Raw genomic sequence first — 16,947 nt, forward strand, 5'->3', positions numbered from 1 at the left:
TGCTTCACAGATACCCAGAGTGAGCCACCACTTTCCACCCAACATCTGACCCACCATACCCAAAGCGCGCTCACCACACTGGAACAGTGGAAGGGGGTATGCACTGCAACTCAACTGTAAAAGCCAAAAGGTCCCCTCCTGAACCACACTGAACAGCAATCTCGGTCCTTCGCCTCAACAACTATATACCGGTCCTCTTTGGAAGTGCAGTGGCTGACATTAAAATATTTATCAAAGTACTGGCAAAAGGACAATTAAATGTGCTAGAGCAACTAGTGTATCATTATCACTGTGGCTTTATAGCACGAAGAAGCACTTTGAGAACTAGCATCTCACTCACATACGTGCTCTATATTAACCACGATAAAGAAAGCCACTACACACTAGCACTATTAGAAATAGAGAAAGTGTCTGACACTGTAGGATGGACATGCATGTGGGAGGTATTGGAGCAAATGGATATATCCATCTGAAGTGGATTAAACTATTATAATTAGCACATACAACATGATCAAATAAAAGGGTGCATAGTCTCGGACAGCCAGGAGCAGGGCAGGAACGCCCCTATTGCCTCCTACAGTTTATGCATAAGTACAGTAACTAGCACGCCATCTTAGAACAGCACTGGAATACTGTGGGAATCAAAGTAGGAGCTACAGCAACATTACATCCATGTACGCAGATGATGAACCAATACATCTTAAAGATCTAGTCTCATTGGTCATCATCAGCGCTGAAAGCAAACTAGTATATATCAAATTGTATCCGCCGCATGGATAAAGGGGGTAACAAATGAAAGTAGGCCCAGTTCCAAGAAAATAGGCAGGCTAAATATAGACAGAGATATCACAAGACTGAAAGCTTCAGTAGAAGCTTGGAAAATACTATCACTGTCTGCAATAAACTGTGTATTGCTAGCAAAGGTGGCATTTCTCTCACGATGCTTATGCGCTCTACAGGTCTTCTAGCCGAATCTGTAGAAGACCATCAAAATCTTAGATCAGTTACTAATCTCATTGAAACTGCCTGGGAAACGCAGCAGAATTAAGCTTGAGACTCTAAGATTAGAGTGGAGAATGGGTGGTCTAGCACATCCAGTTAAAGAAGTGTATTACATGGCTACCAAGTTGCAACACACAGTGTAATGGTTAGAGATAGACAAAATGTACAATTGCAGGACACGTACAAAAGTATAGAATAACAGAACTAGCTTATGATGGGGTAGTGGTACAGAACCACCTTCCAACATACTGAAACACGTATGTTAAGTGTGGGACGGAAATGTGAAAACAGTTATGCAAGTTCCCCACACATACCAGATTTGCCTCTCTGGATCATCTGCCCATTTGGCCAATATGGCAGAGGGGCAAGACATATCCTGCTGTCGCTCTTGCAGGCCGAGATGATTTCACCTTTTAGCAAGTCCATCCACTGCTAACAAGGAATGTAAGACCACGGGAAACATCTCAGAAGTCCGAGGCAGACTTATTTGCCCAGGAACCGCATTAGATTCAGCCCGTAGTGAGGAGGTGGTGCCCGGCCGCAGGCCACACAGAGGCAGGATAAGGCAGCTAGAGAAGAAGCGAGCAACAGGTAGTCAATGCTAGTTCTCCCTGACCCTGCATGCCATAAGTCACAGGATGACACCAGAGACGGCTGCAGAGCAGCTGAAGAGGCCCAATGCCAGAAGGGCCTGAGAACGTGGAGGAGGGAGAAATGGGCAACGGATTGCTGCCGAGGTGCCGGCACCTGCCAGACCTGCAGGAACAGTACTTATGAGCTCCCCAGACTGTAGGCAGATTAGCAACCCAGACCCACGCGGATGAGACACCTAGGTGCTTTGAGTACAGGTCACTCCATCTTGAGAGGAGCAGGGTCCAGGGAACATACACTGGAGAGCCCAAAATGGCCGCATGCAGGCAGCCGTTGGAGATTGATGAACCTCTTAGAACACAGCATGCTCTGCATAGAATGGGGCAAACAGCGGCAACTTTGTGGTGGCACTTATGCTAGAGCGCCCACTTTCCTTTACGCTACTTCAGCAGGCAACCTTTACAGTGTGAACCAATGGGAGGTTGACCCCTCTTTATGAGTTAAGCAGAGACGGGAGCCAGCTGCACACACCAGGCACATTATATTTCGGGGTGGGGGACACTGCCCTGCGCCCAACAGGCCCCCTCAAGACCGAATTGGGCTCACTGCGAGGTGGGTAATCTACATGGCCCGCAAGCAGACAAAGCCCTCCTGCAGCAGCCTTTTCGCATATCTGAATAGACCTCAGCCAAAACCCCCAACCTTGGAGCCCAAAGAATCTGGTTCTGCCACGGCACTCACCAATTCGGCCTCTTGGACAGTCTCCATGCCTTCAAGACTGAACTGCGTGACAAACTGAGGCCGGGCTTTACCAAAGACCTTGCAGACTTTTCATCAAACCTGAGCGCGAGAAGAGTCAAACTTTTAAGTGATGTGGACTAGGTGGGACTGTAGCTCTTGGAGACTGAGGAGCGGCCAGAAGCCATATTGAAGGGACAGATCGACACAGCAGCGAGGATCACCACATTGAAGAACAAGCACAAAATCACTGTTGTGGGCGGGGGCGAAACCAGGAAGTAAGGCATCCTTGCCCGTGATATGGGCAGGGCCTGTGACGCGGTCGGAAGAGCCCGGTGTTGCTCGCTGATGCGGGGCTCCCATGAGGAAGGGAGAGCACCGCAGTAGCGGTGGAAATCCATTGAAGTCCCAGGTCCCAGGAGGGTGCCCGGGTGAAGTGTAGAGGCGGGTGTGTTTCAGCATCACATTGCCCAGCAGCCCGGTGAGTGGGGCGTGCCAGTGGGCTGACACGTCTTGGGCATGGAAAGTGAAAGCGCCTTGCCTCTCAAGGGGGACAGGAGATGCGCACGGCGCGCGCGTCCACATTCCCAGTCCGGCCTGTAGCCTGCGCGTGCCCCAGTCCGGCCTGTAGCCTGCCCGTGCCCATATCCTGTCTCCCTTGAGAGCCCTTGAAAGCATAGTGGACGACTATAGGTCTCGCATTGCGACAGCACTTCGCGCTGCGTCGCAGGTGCAATACCTAAAAAGGAGCTTAATGAGGGGGTGACCTTTACTATATTGGGTACGGCCTTGCTCTTCCCTCTTTTAATACTCCTGCCTTTAACTTGGTAAGTTTGAAATGCTGAATTATCACACAGCAGGATAGTTGACTTAGATGTGGCAGGGATAGTTGTAATGTTCTTGGCCCCCTCCCCCGCTGATTGATCACCGCACACTTCTCCATTTTCCTTGGGTTTCCCTTTTTTTTCCTTTCAGACACTCTTCTGCCAATTTTCTTACCTTGCCTCTCTGTTATCTTAGTAGTGGCGTTGCCTCTTTTTGCTGGAAGCCTCCCACCGTCTTGGCCGTCGTCCTGACAATGTGAGGAAGATTGACAATGCTGATCTGTCTGGGCGTCAGATAGGAAAGATAACACCAGCCCTTGGGACACAATCATATTGCCTGTATGAGGGACTGTGGGGGAAGCTAAAGCTGTTGAAAGACTCTCGGCGCAGTCTTTGCTTTCAGTTTCCACCCTCACAGCTTCAAAGAAATGCCCGATGTTGGCGCTGCCGCTATTGACCCAGAGGAGGCTGCGGGCCGCCGCTCTGCAGCAAGCCTCAACTCCAGGGCGGCAACACACCAGCGCGGGGGGCGCCGAAGCTCCAAGTCATGTGCCCCGCAACAAACAACAAAGTTGGTGATCCTTTGCCCGCACGCCAAAACAGGGAGATCGGAGACAGAGAGATCACAAGGTGAGTGATACAGTCAACGCGGTATCACTCAAGTCAAGAAGTTACCGGCGCTCGCGTCTGCTCAGCCGGCAGGCGCCATGTTCTCTCCGACCTGTAGCACCTCCAAAAGGATTATTGTCACTTGGCATCCTTGGACGGATGAAAAAATTTTAAATCAATTAGGAAGTGCCTGGAACAGGAAATAGTCTGATGATCCCTATATGTCTCGCCTCGTACTGGATAGTCAAGCGAGTTTAAAACACATACAAAACAAACCTCATGCAATAATATTCAAACATATCCAGGTCTCAGGATATTTCCCCAAGATTAGGAGTGAGAGGCCCCATAAGGGAGGAGAGGACAAACTCCTGTAGTCAAAAAATTCTTCAAGGATCAAGGGCCAGATGTAGATAAATATCATTTACCGATTCTAAAATACTGAATTTTACCGATTCGGTATTTTAGAAATCGGTAAATGGTATGTAGCCAATGATTGGGTACATTTTACCGAATCGGTAAAATTCGGTAAATACCAATTCGGTATTTACCAATTCGGTATTCCCCATTCATTCCTATGGGCCTCGAGGCCCATAGGAATGAATGAGAATTACTGAATCAGTAAATACCGAATCGGTAATAGGGGGTAGACTTTCAAGAGTGGCAGGGTGTCACATTGACACCCTGTTGCACCCCTGAATAGTGCATGGGTGCACATGTGGCACACATACATGCCCTTAGGGTATGTATGTCTCCCACATGGCACTGTTAAAAAAAGCACAAAGATGCTTGTTTAACGGTTTTCGTTATTTACCACCAACTTGTATTTGGTGGTAAATAAGGAATCACTAAATGTGAAAAGCACTCACTTAAATGCTTCCTACATTGAGGATTCGGTAATTTACCGATTTCTTAAGTTACCGATTCGGTAAAATACCGAATCCTAAAATCATGCCACCTACATTCCAAATGCCCAATACCGGTAGGTAATGGCCGAACTTCGGTAATTTCGGCTGTTACTGACCGGTATTGGGCCTCCTAAATAAGGCCTCAGATGTTGTTGCCAAATTGACGTGTTTATCTCCTCACCAACAGAATTCAAAAACTAACCTTTCCACTAGCCCAACACCTAACTCAATAAATACAATACACTCTTGATACTTGAAATCTACTTTATTGCCAAGAAGCTAGACACACTTCTTTCATAAATGAAATGCCTGGCATTCTCCCATGGCCTCAAAGCAATAAAATGTGAGCTCTCTAGAAAATAGTGTCAATATCACCAGCAGCGCTGTTCTTCCAGGATACATCTAATGACCATGCGATTGAAATAATTAAGAGCACTGCACTTCAGGATTTCCACAATCATTATCAGAGGACAACATCAATGATCAGATTTTATCTTGGAACACATGAGTCTCCTGAACATTTCACAGCTCTTTCCGAGATTCCGATCATCATGAGCGACATAATACATAATGTCCAAAAAAAACAATGTCCCTACCTCTCTCTATCCCATTACTCAAAACAAACACTCCCTCCCGAAAGTGTACTCTACAACTGTAAGTCAGCAGCTAAACAGTCTAGAAATTACAGACTCAAGAGTCAAAAAACTGAAACACCATACTTCCTTATGGAAACTTGGCTCATAGACTCCTTTCCAATACTAGACCTAATCTTTCCCCCTGGGAAACTTAATCTTTCACCTAGGGGAGGGACAAATTAAGTGGAGGTGTTGAGATTATTCACAGATCACCCACACCATACAAAAAGCAGAAAATAGATTTTAAAAAATGACTGTCTTCCATCCAGAAAAAGATTCACATCATTAGAAATTAAGTCAACAACATTTCACATTACTACACTAAAGTTTTTATTAGTCAAACTAAAAAGTACATACTTTGGGTTAGAAACTATAAGAACATTAATTTCAGATATGGCCTGGTGAGCTGATACTTCAGACATATAAAGGAGAGTCCCTTAGAAGAAGCCCCTATAACTTACCACTTATCCTATTTTATATCAATTGAAACCATTTCAGATTACCCTTGTGTTTACTGACAACCACTCTCAGTACACAAGGTCCTTATTCCTTATTAATGAGGATTGAACTGGTACAGTAAAACCCAGTGTTCCTCTAGTCGTGCCAAAAGGGGTGGTCCGCCGTACCAGCTCTTGAAATACTCGTATTTCTTTCTCCAGCAACCAGTGTGTACACGTGGCTAGAGTCAAGTTGCTAGAGGACTGTTGATGAGGCTTTTTGGTGAGGGGTGGGCTGTGCTTAATTTCAGCTGGTGCTTATCGGTGCTCGGCACCGGCACCTAATCCTCAGCACCAGGGCTTAAAGTACCAAATAGGGACACACTTATTTGGAAGGCAAGCGATTTTCTCCATAATCACAGGATGTTTAGCCACGCTGAGACTCGAACCCGGTTTCCCATCTCCGAAATCGGCAGCTCTAGCCATTAGGACAAGTTTTCTCCAGACTATAAGTGCAGGGTCTCTAGTCAGGATGCAGTTTGAACCAGCAAATTTCTCCTGTTAGAGATGCTTCCTGAGGAGAGCCCCAGCACTGAGGGGGGTTCATGGTGGGGTTGATGGCAGCTCGGGCCTTGATAATTGTTGTCGCAGCCTTTAAAGACGCTCCACATTGTTAAACTCCAAAAAGGTACAGTGCAATGATGATTTCTTTCAAGGTGTGGTCAAACAAAAAGAGTACTGTGGCAATGCAAATATCCCCAAGTCCAAATCACTTGAAGAGCGGGTTTAGAATGCACAGGGGAGTGATCTAAGCATCAGCCATCTTGACAATGAAAACCCTGAACAAGTGTGGACCCTTGACAAGTGTTGAGTCCTGCCTCTACAGCTGGCTGCTGAAAGTGGAACAATCATTGGGTTTTATCATTGAGAAAACAGCCCTTCAGTAGCCACGGCTAGCTCGTCATTGTCAAAGTCTTAAATTACAACTACTGCAACATTGTGCTGAGGACGGCCAGGAAGATGGCAAAAGAAATGTTTGCATCTGTCAGTGTCATGGTTATTCCAGACTGCACAAAGCTGGTCTGAAAGCAACAAAATCATAAGAAATGGTGAAGAGGACTCAATGTGTCCAGCCATTCACCATACCCACACACCCCACCCACCTCCTTAGCAAAAAGAGCGCAATTATACAACAAGACGTAGATCCTCTGCATCACATCAGAATACTTTAGGGCCGTAGAAAAGGAAAACAAAAATCCTCATGCGCCAACAACTCCAAGATGTCATCTATTAGCCAACTGTTTTACCCCTACCTAATAACTAAAAGAATGGTTTTAACCACAGATCATCTGTCTTGAGAAAAAGACTCCTTTCCCTTGCCACCTCCAGTGCTATTTCGGCCTCTCCACTATGCCCACTTGAGCCTGACAAGAAGAAATGCGTTACTTACCTGTAACTGCAGTTATCCAGTATTGGTGTCTTTCATAGATTCACATGCCTGAATCATTCCCCGTCGTCGAGACGGGAGTCTCCGGTATATAGAAAAGCAATGTCCTATAGACATATATAGAGAAAAGTAGGTCTAAGGGCCTTACCTTAGAAGCCTATCTATGTTCTTTTGTAAAAAGGACCAAACTCTAGAAGAGAGACAATCGGCTATCACCTCCCTCTAGAACCTTCCTGTCAGGAGCCTCAGTCCCTCAGATTTTCGTACACACTAAGCTAAGTAGGCGTGACATTGGTAGGTAGAGAGAGAGAGAGGTGAGTCCTTCCAGGGAAGGCGGGAGGGTTGCATGTGAATCTATGAAAGACACCAATACTGGATAACGCAGTTACAGGTAAGTAACGCATTTCTTATCCAGTATTATGGGTGTCTTTCATAGATTCACATTCCTGAATCAGAGTAGCAAGCAATATATTTTGCACATTTCTGAAGGAACAGTATATATCAGTCTTAGATAATACATATCGTGCGACTATGAACCATCAATAGACATCAACAATAAACATTAGCAAAGAAATGTGTATACCAGAAAAGGATGGAGGGATGGAGGAAGGCTCACCTTACTGGAATAGATGGCATAGCACTGCTTTGTCCCACTGCTGCATCCTTCATCAGCTCTGTATCACGGCAGTAGTGCCTGGTGAAGGTATGCGGCGACTTCCATGTTGCCGCCCTGCAGATGTCGATAACTTGCACTCCTGCAAATAGTGCCATAGATGTAGACATGGCTCTTGTAGAGTGAGCCCTGATTTTAGAATATAAATGCTGTCTGGCTCTGTCGTGACAAAAAGCAATCGCCGAAGAGATCCATCTGGAGATGCTTTGTTTGGTAAGGGGTAGACCCTGCCTAGGTCTACTGAAAGCTATGAAAAGTTGATTAGAGTTTCTGAAATTCTTGGTCTTATCAATATAAAACTTTAGACATCTTTTAAGGTCCAATGAATGCAGCGATCTCTCAGCTGCAGTGCTGGGATTTGGAAAGAATGATCTGAGAATCACAGGCTCATTTAAGTGGAAGTCCGACAGGACCTTAGGAATAAACCTAGGATTGGTTCTTAAAATCACCCTGTCGTCCTTAAACTGCAGGAAGAGATCTTGGATGGAAAAAGCCTGCATTTCACTGACCCTCCTTGCTGATGTAAGCGCCAGGAGGAGAGCCGTCTTCCACGAGATGTACTTTATGTCCGCCCTGTAAATGGGTTCAAAAGGGTGTTTCATCAGTAGGTTGAGAACCACATTGAGATGCAATGTTGGAGGGACCATCCGTACTTGAGGGAAAGATCTATACAGACCTTTAAGGAATTGTTTTATTAGTCTACTGGACCAGAGAGAGAGAGGGCCCTTTCGAGGATCTTTTAAATCTTGATATCGAACCAGATGTACCTTTATGGAGGAGTGTGCAAGGCCTGACTGCGCCAGATTTAGCAGGTAGGGTAAAATTTGTTCTGGAGAGGTGGAAAAAGGACGTAGACCCCTGTCCGCACACCAGATGCAAAAGCGCTTCCACTTCAGGGAAGACGTCTTGTTTGTGCTGTCCGCTCTTGCTTTGGCCAGAATATCCTTACAATTCTGCGGAATGTTTAAACTGCTGAATTCTCTAATCAGGAGCCAGGCCGATAACCTGAGAGATTTCAGATCCGGTTGTTGAACCTGCTTGTTGTTCATCATGAGCAGAGATGGATGTTGACATAGATGGATCAGCGGCTTCAGCGACAGACGATGCAGTTCCATGTTGTCTCGGCCAGAATGGGGCTATCAGAATTAAAGTGCAAGGCTCCGCTTTCATCTTTCTGAGGACTGTGGGAAGCATTGGGAATGGCGGAAATGCGTACGCAAAGACGTTGCGCCATGCTATGGAAAATGCATTCCCGAGAGACCCTGACTAGGGGTGCCACCTTGCGAAGTTTTGGCATTTGGCGTTCTCCCTGGTCACAAAGAGATCGATTTGCGGCGATCCCCACTTGGAAAAGATTTGAGCGATGGACATCTGGTCCAGCTCCCATTCGTGCGACAGAGTCCTCTGCCTTCTCAGCGCGTCTGCGATGACATTGTCCTTGCCCGGGACGTACTCCGCTTTCAACAGTACGTTGTGGAGAATGAGCCAATTCCAGATCTTTTGCGATTCACGAGAGAGTGTTAGCGAACGCGTCCCTCCCTGTTTGTTCAGGTAGTGCATCGTCATAGTGTTGTCGGTCCTGACGAGCACTAGGGAGTTCTTGATCCTTGGCAAGAAGGACTACAAGGCTAGGAAAACGGCCCTTAGCTCCAGCAGGTTGATGTGGAGCTGCTTCTGCCATCTGCCACTGATCCTTAATTCCTGTAGGACTGCTCCCCAACCCTCCAGGGAGGCGTCCGTTGTAATGACGTGAGGAGCTGCTGGAAGCAGGAACGGCAATCCCCGCAAGAGGTTCTTGATTGACCTCCACCACTGCAATGCCTTGGTGATTTGCATTGTTATCGCTATGCGATCTTCGAACGATCCTGTGCTTTGCGTCTACTGTCTGGACAAAGCCTCCTGAAGCGAACGGATTCGAAGACGACAGTGCGGTACGAGCAGGATGCACAAGGACATCATTCCCAAGAGGGATTTGAAGGTACGGACTGTCAAAGTTTTCTTTGAAGCCACTGATTCGGCCAGGGAGACAAGTTTGCGTTTCCTCTCCTGAGATGGGAAGGCCTTTGCATCTTTTGTATTCAGTCTCGCTCCGAGAAAGGTAATGACCTGAGAGGGATGCAAAGTGGATTTTTCTTTGCTGAGTGTAAGACCCAAGTGTTTGAAGAGATTCAGACAGGCGTTGGAAGATTTGGTTGCGTCTGCCAAGGATGCCTTCACCAGCCAGTCGTCTAAATATGGGAAGACTTGGTGGCCATGCTGTCTGAGGAATGCTGCCACCTGGGAAAGACACTTGGTGAAGATGCGGGGCGCCGACTTGAGGCCAAAAGGTAGGACACAGAATTGAAAATGCTGGCCTGCCACTGCAAATCTCAGGAATTTTCTGTGAGCTCTGTGGATTGGGATGTGAAAGTATGCGTCTTGTAGGTCTAAAGATGTCATGAAATCCCCCGCCTCTAGGAGACCCAAGATCTCCTGAATCGTGACCATGCGGAACGACTGCCTCTTTAAGAATGCATTCAGCGCCCTGAGGTCCAGAATGGGCCTCCATTTCTTCTCCTTCTTTTGAATCAGGAAGAAGCGGGAGTAAAATCGTCTCCCCTGTTGAGCCGACGGTACTCTCTCTATTGCTCCTTTCTTGCGCATATTGAGATTTCTTGAAGAAGTCGCAGGTTTTTGTGACACTGGGCGAGGAGGAGTTTTTGGAGGGATATTTTTGAATTCTAAGGAATGGCCAAATTGAATCAATTGAAGGACCCACCGGTCCGTTGTAATTCTTCTCCAATAGTTGAGGAAATGGGTCAGTTTTCCTACAATTTTCAAAGAAGTAGATGAGGGATGGACTGGCTGTAGGAATAGGTCATTGACGTCCGCCAGTGTTCTTCCGTTGGTTTTTACCTCTAAAGTTGGACTTCCCATAAGAGGACTGCTGCCCTTGTTGTTGTTGACGTTGCTGGTATTGGGATTTACCCTGGTTGTAAGAATACTAGGATCTGTTCTGAAAATTACTCCTGTAAGAGGATTATCCTCTGCCCCTGTTCCCTCGAAAGGACTGGTTTTTAAATTGTAGCGTGCCCAGCGCTCTTGCCGTGTCCTTTTTTATTGCTTCAAGAGCTTCATCGATTTTGGCTCCAAACAGGTGTTGTCCATCATACGGCATGTCTAAGACTTTAGATTGCACCTCCTGTCGAAATGAGGTAGCCTTGACCCATCCCTGTCTTCGCAATACCGCTGCTCCTGCCAGCTGTTTGAATCCAGTCATTGCTACATCCATAGCACAGTCAATCATTTCAGATGACAAAGTTTGACCCTCCAGAAGAAGAGATTGAACTTCCCCCTTTGTGGCGTCTGGCAGTTCAGATAAATATGGAGCAATATCTGCCCACAGCTGCCTATTATACCTTCCTAGAAGCGCAATAGTATTTGCCACTTTCACTGTCATTGCTGACATGGAGGAAAAACGCTTCCCTACTTGGTCCAGTTTCCTGCCCTCCTTGTCTGGTGGAGCTGTCAACGGAGAGGAAGGATTCCTTGAATTTTTCTGTGCCGCCTGTGTCACCACAGAGTCCGGTTTGGGGTGTCCTGTAAGGCAGGCTGGTGCCGTTGTTGGGACCTTGTATTTTTTGTCCAGCCTTGGAACAATTGCCGAGACTGAGGCTGGAGTCTGCATCAACTGCACACCCTGATCCCATATATTATCGATTATCGGAATTGATCTCACTGTTTTCTTCAGCGGCTCCTTAAAGTCATATAGGAAACAGTCTTTTTCCTGAGACTCCATTGTCATGTGGAACCTTTTTGCCACCCTCTCCACCAAATTGTGGAAACCACCTATGTACACAGGAGGAGAATCTGAAGTAGCTGGCTCAGGGGATGCTGGAGAAGAAATTATGTAATCTTCATTGTCATCATGATTAGATTGGTCATCCTGGACCTCACCCTCTTCTGGTTGTTCTTCCTCATCGTCAGATGATTGAGGGTCTGGCAATGGTGCCCTTTCCCGTTGGAGCACTATGGATGGTGGTCTAGGCCGTGGAGACGGAACAGTCCCCGTTGCTGGAGGAGCTGATGACTCTGGGAACCTTTGTTTATAGTCCTGTATTAGAAACCTCAAATCAGACACTATAGATGCTGGTAGACAGACCATGGGCGTAACCTGTGTCTGAATCTGCATCTGAACAGTATGCTCCTGGGCAATTTCTTCGTCAGAGCTCTGGCATTTGACCACCAGATCAGATGGGCTGTGAGCCTGCATTATATCCTCCTCATCCGACTCCTCATCTTGTAGGAGACAAGCTGGAGGTAAACCTTGCGCTCGGCTTAGGGACGTCAATTCCGGTGTGACTGTCATTTTTGAGATCTTTACCCTTCGAGAAGCGGGTTGTGACTCAGCTTCAGTCGTCAATGAAGGGCTCGTCGACGGCAGGATCGTGGCCGACATATTGTCCCCAGATTGTAGCTCTTGGAACTTTCTCGTCGACTCTTTCCACTGAGTCGTCGACGACATCTTCGTCGAAGGAGTGGCTGTCGACGGTATGTCCTTAGTCGTCGACGCTTTCGTCGACGATGCCTTCGCCGATGATGTTACTATCGACGGTGCCTTCTTCATAGTCGATGTCTTAGTCGACGGCGCACTCGTCGACGATGTTGTTCTCGTCGACGATAAAGACATCGACGGTGCTGGCTTCGTCGTCGACACTGACGTCGTCACTGATGTCGTCGACGAGATCTTGGGCGTCAACGACGATTTTTAATAACAATAATCGACGACAGGGGCTTACCCGCCGTCGATGAAGTGAACGTCGACGAAGCCGTAGTCGTCGATACTGTCGTCGATGTTGAGACGCAGACGAGAGACATAGCCTTCTTTTGCACCGATGACGGCGTCGACGAGGTCGTCGTCGACGACGGCGCAGGCTTTTTGAACGTATGAACCTCCTTGTCAGACGCTTATGACTGGGCCTCTGAAGACTTTTTTGTAGCCTTCTTTGGAGGAGTGTCTGGAGGGCTAGGGGAAGTCACCCTTGGCGTTTTTAAAGACAGTTTTGAGGAAACTGAAGAATTCTCACCTTCTTCTGAAGATTCCAAATTGTCCCTGTCCTTGAGCCTGCTAAGCCAGAGTAAAAGACGTCCTTCTCGGTCTTTAAGCGTTTTTGTAGAAAATGTTCTACAAATTTTGCAATCCTTTGGTGAATGGTCTGGATACAGGCAATATAAGCAGGTCTTGTGCTGGTCTTCAACATGTAACCTCTTTTTACCACAAGAACTACATGCTCTGAATAGAGCCTTCTTCTGAGGATCAGCCATATCTACTTTTTCCTTAAAATAATCCAAAATTGTGAAGAGATAAGATTGAATAAAGAAACCTGAGGGGAACTCAGGTGGAGACTCCCTTAGCACAACGTGCGGTAGAAATACTGAGGGACTGAGGCTCCTCACAGGAAGGTTCTAGAGGGAGGTGATAGCCGATTGGCTCTCTTCTAGAGTTTGGTCCTTTTTACAAAATGGCATAGATAGGCTACTAAGGTAAGGCTCTTAGACCTACTTTTCTCTATATATGTCTATAGGACATTGCTTTTCTATATACCGGAGACTCCCGTCTCGACGACGGGGAATGATTCAGGCATGTGAATCTATGAAAGACCCCCATAATACTGGATAACTGATGTTTCACTTCCAGCTTGTTCCAAACTGCTTTGCGACTCACGATATCCCTATGCTTTATATCTGGAGGTACTGTATCTCACATACATTCGATATTTGGTGAATAAGAGGGCATATGAGCTTAGGAATCCTTAAAACTGTGTCCCTGAAGACGTGGCACATGCAGTGAACACAGACTGTGGTTGTGTGAAAGAAGGCAGGGACAAGATGAGCTTGAGACTTCAGCAGGACCAATGTCCTGTAGTGAGGTTTTCAGGAATTGGACAGCCGCCACTCTAACTTCAAAAGTGATGAGTCTGATCATCCTCCTCAAAAGTGGTCTCAAAAGAGAAATGCATATTTATGTTGTATCTTAATCTCTTTAAGCTTGTCTGATGGGCTTTTACAAACCTCTCCTTAGGAGGGTCACTGTGGAAATGTCCTCAAAGAGCATGCCCAAGAATTCCTTGGGCAGAGATCTCCCTGACTTTTCACATGGCTTTCAATACTGCTTTAAGTAATTATGGAATTTTACTAAGACATCCCCGCACTCTCCTGGTCATGTACTGGGCGTTTTGAGTCCACCCTGTCTCTTTGGTCCAATCAATAGTACACTTGCCCATCCTCCAACAGCGATAACATGCTCACAATAAACGACTCTAGTTCAGGACCCTCGGGTCCTTCTTTCATATATTCTCTCTCCTGATCCAAAGTCCTATCTCAGAGATTCCTTCTAGGATGAGATCCTTTAGCAGTGCTCTTTTAAAGTTCAATTGACAGTGCCAAAGACCTGTTTTGGTTAGAGCTATGATGGATTCCTATATGGCTGAACATGTCTAAGTACCAAAGGACCTCGCACGACACTCCACTGATTTAGTTTATCTCATTGGTGTCCAATAGCCCAGCAAGCCCTTCTGCAGGATTATCATTTCTGGCATCCAAGGGGAGATTAGTGTCTGGCTCTATGAAGATCACACCATGCATGAATGACAGGCGATAGCAACCATGCCCTCAGAATTGACTAGGACACAGACCAGTGAACTCAAGTCAAGGAAACAGCAATACTAAGAGTAGCCACCATAAGACACATCAGCAACCAAGAGAATTCACAGTGTCAACCAAGAAAAGGTATAGAGTAATACTTTCAGATGGACATCAGTGCCTATGGTCACAGCATTGTCCCTCACAGTAAGCAGTCCAAGAGGTTCCGCAGATTCCACCAAACAGTGCCTCCAGGGATTAGAGAGTTTGTGGGGAGCGCAGTATCAATCACAGAATCACTCTAGACACACCAGCTATTCCTTAAATGTTCGAGCATTTCACTGCTCCACCAGGTAAGTATATGCATGACGCTCAGAATCTCCCCTTGGGCAATTGTCCACAGCTTTGACTTCTCATGGTCACTACCACAAATCTTCCCCGTGACTAGTTCTCTTTTGAGGGAAGCAATGGTGTGTTCAGAGTGTAGCTGCGGTCTTAAGAGGGCTCCGATATGCCGGGGAGCTATGGCTTCTATCATTCGTTAATCAGGAGGTAGGCATCTCTGGCACTATGGATCACACCTGAGAAGCCACAATCTCCTCACCAACCCAGCAATGTTACACAGAGGTGCTAAAGATCTTCAGTGTCAGGGGAAATCACCCAAAATCCGCAGAGTGGATGAGAAGCGGACAGGAAATAGCCGCTCAGTTCTGAGCTATGCCCTGCACCAATGACTCATTCTTGACTATAGCCTGAATCTGCTCGCCCATCTCAATATTTTAACTAAAGAAGATGAAGACCTCAAATTCCTAAGTGAAATTACATTTTGTATCCCTCCTGATGACTTCTAAAATATAATTTAGACTAGCTCACGGCAACACCTTACTAGTGAACGGCATGAAAAAATTAACCTAGCTCATTAAAAATTAGCTTTCAATGGTGTTGCTTGCATGCTTTTCACAGTCGGAAGATCTGCCACCAGAATCCTTAGGGTCACTTTAAGTAGCTTCATATAACCTATAAGGATATGCATATGGGAAATCAGCAAACTACTTAACACAGAAATTCATCATATGCGGAACTCTAAAGCATATTCTCTGTCTGGAAATGCCACCCTTCGAGAAAACAAGAACCCTAAACAAACATTATCAGGGAGTACATCCGGAGTCTGTACCACCATCTTCCACAAACCCCCTACTATTAGGGCAAATCCACCATATGGTTCTCTTACAAGAGTTTCAAGTCTTACTCTTTCAACTTCACTTAAAGTTGGGACAGGTCGCAAGAAGGCCACCTGTGGCCAACTACACACTTCCTCTTTATTAATCCCTATTTTATATCATCGTATCCGTGTAAGCTCAATACCTTCCATTTTGCCATGGACTATGTAGACTTAAGCCTTGGTTAAGACCAGTGAGGTGCTCAGAAGTGACCTAGCGGACAACAGCACATTCTAAAATGATGTATGAATAACTAAACAAAGATGTTGGAAAGCAGGATGAACATGGAGTTTCTAGAACTTACCTGCCTGAAGGGAAGACTATTTCTTTCAGCTGGAAGTTTTGGTTCATTATTATTTCATGAGCTATAGTCAGATCTGAGACTCCTTGGGCAATTTCCATTAGGTCATTAGCTGACATAAGCCGAGTAGAATCCGCTGCAGGAAACAAAAGAATGTTGTATTACATTACTATGCTCCAATAAGGCTGCTGTTTAGAGGTTAACTTACAGGCTGGGCTGTGACAGGCGTAAATAGGTTGTGGCGATGCAGCTGATGTAGAGAGGGTGGAGACATACGGTAAGTGAGCATGGTCAACTGCACATGTGCATGCTTGAAGCCTGAGGTAGCTGCAAGAATATTACTGAGCAGACAGTAAGGGAAAAAACTGCACAGAGAAGTGTAGCTTGGTGAGTGAGTCAATCTCAATACATTGTCTTGCTCCAGCCATGGTTGTACAGCTCTGATGACAGTGAAGTACTGAAGCTTGGTGTCTATAGAATTATGAGAGGGGCCGATTTCGATCAAGAACTTGAGATTAGGTCCATTGTAAGACTCCATGAAACGCTCTGTAAAATGCATCCCAAAATTTGATGTTAAATTATAAACTATAGCAGAGATTATTAGTGCGTATGCACATGGAGGGGCAATGAGAGACAGAGGGAGAAAGAGAGTGAGCACGAGCAAGCAAGAGGTGGAAGGGACGCTGTGTATTTGGTTCTATTCAAAAATGAATTTGCTTGGTTTTTTTTTATTTCGTTACTACTAAGTTGTTTCAAAAGCAAGTGGGCCTAAATATCAACAACACAAGTATTCTTTCCATGGTCGATAAGGAACAATGCAAAGCAACTTAAAGTAATGTCCCTGGTAAAGAATAAACCGTGTGGACAATTAAAGGCTGGGGCTACTGATCCTTAGACTCTACACGATTAAAAGGTATTCGTGTCAAAGGTGTAAATGAGAGGTA

At 46.1% G+C, this 16,947-nt stretch overlaps 1 protein-coding gene across 5 annotated transcripts in view; it reads right to left on the reverse strand.

The window, feature by feature from the left end:
* The window catches only part of TCP11 (t-complex 11), a 576,996-nt gene that overhangs the window by 469,633 nt on the left and 90,416 nt on the right, over nt 1-16,947 (reverse strand). For all 5 annotated transcript variants that reach the window (XM_086923230.1, XM_086923227.1, XM_086923231.1 and 2 more), the window contains exon 3: nt 16,007-16,139. In XM_086923230.1, the coding sequence (XP_086779356.1) occupies nt 16,007-16,139 (133 nt within the window). The remainder of the gene's footprint in view (nt 1-16,006; nt 16,140-16,947) is intronic.

This window comes from Lissotriton vulgaris, chromosome 5 (genome assembly GCF_964263255.1).
Source record: "Lissotriton vulgaris chromosome 5, aLisVul1.2, whole genome shotgun sequence".
Taxonomy (NCBI): domain Eukaryota; kingdom Metazoa; phylum Chordata; class Amphibia; order Caudata; family Salamandridae; genus Lissotriton; species Lissotriton vulgaris.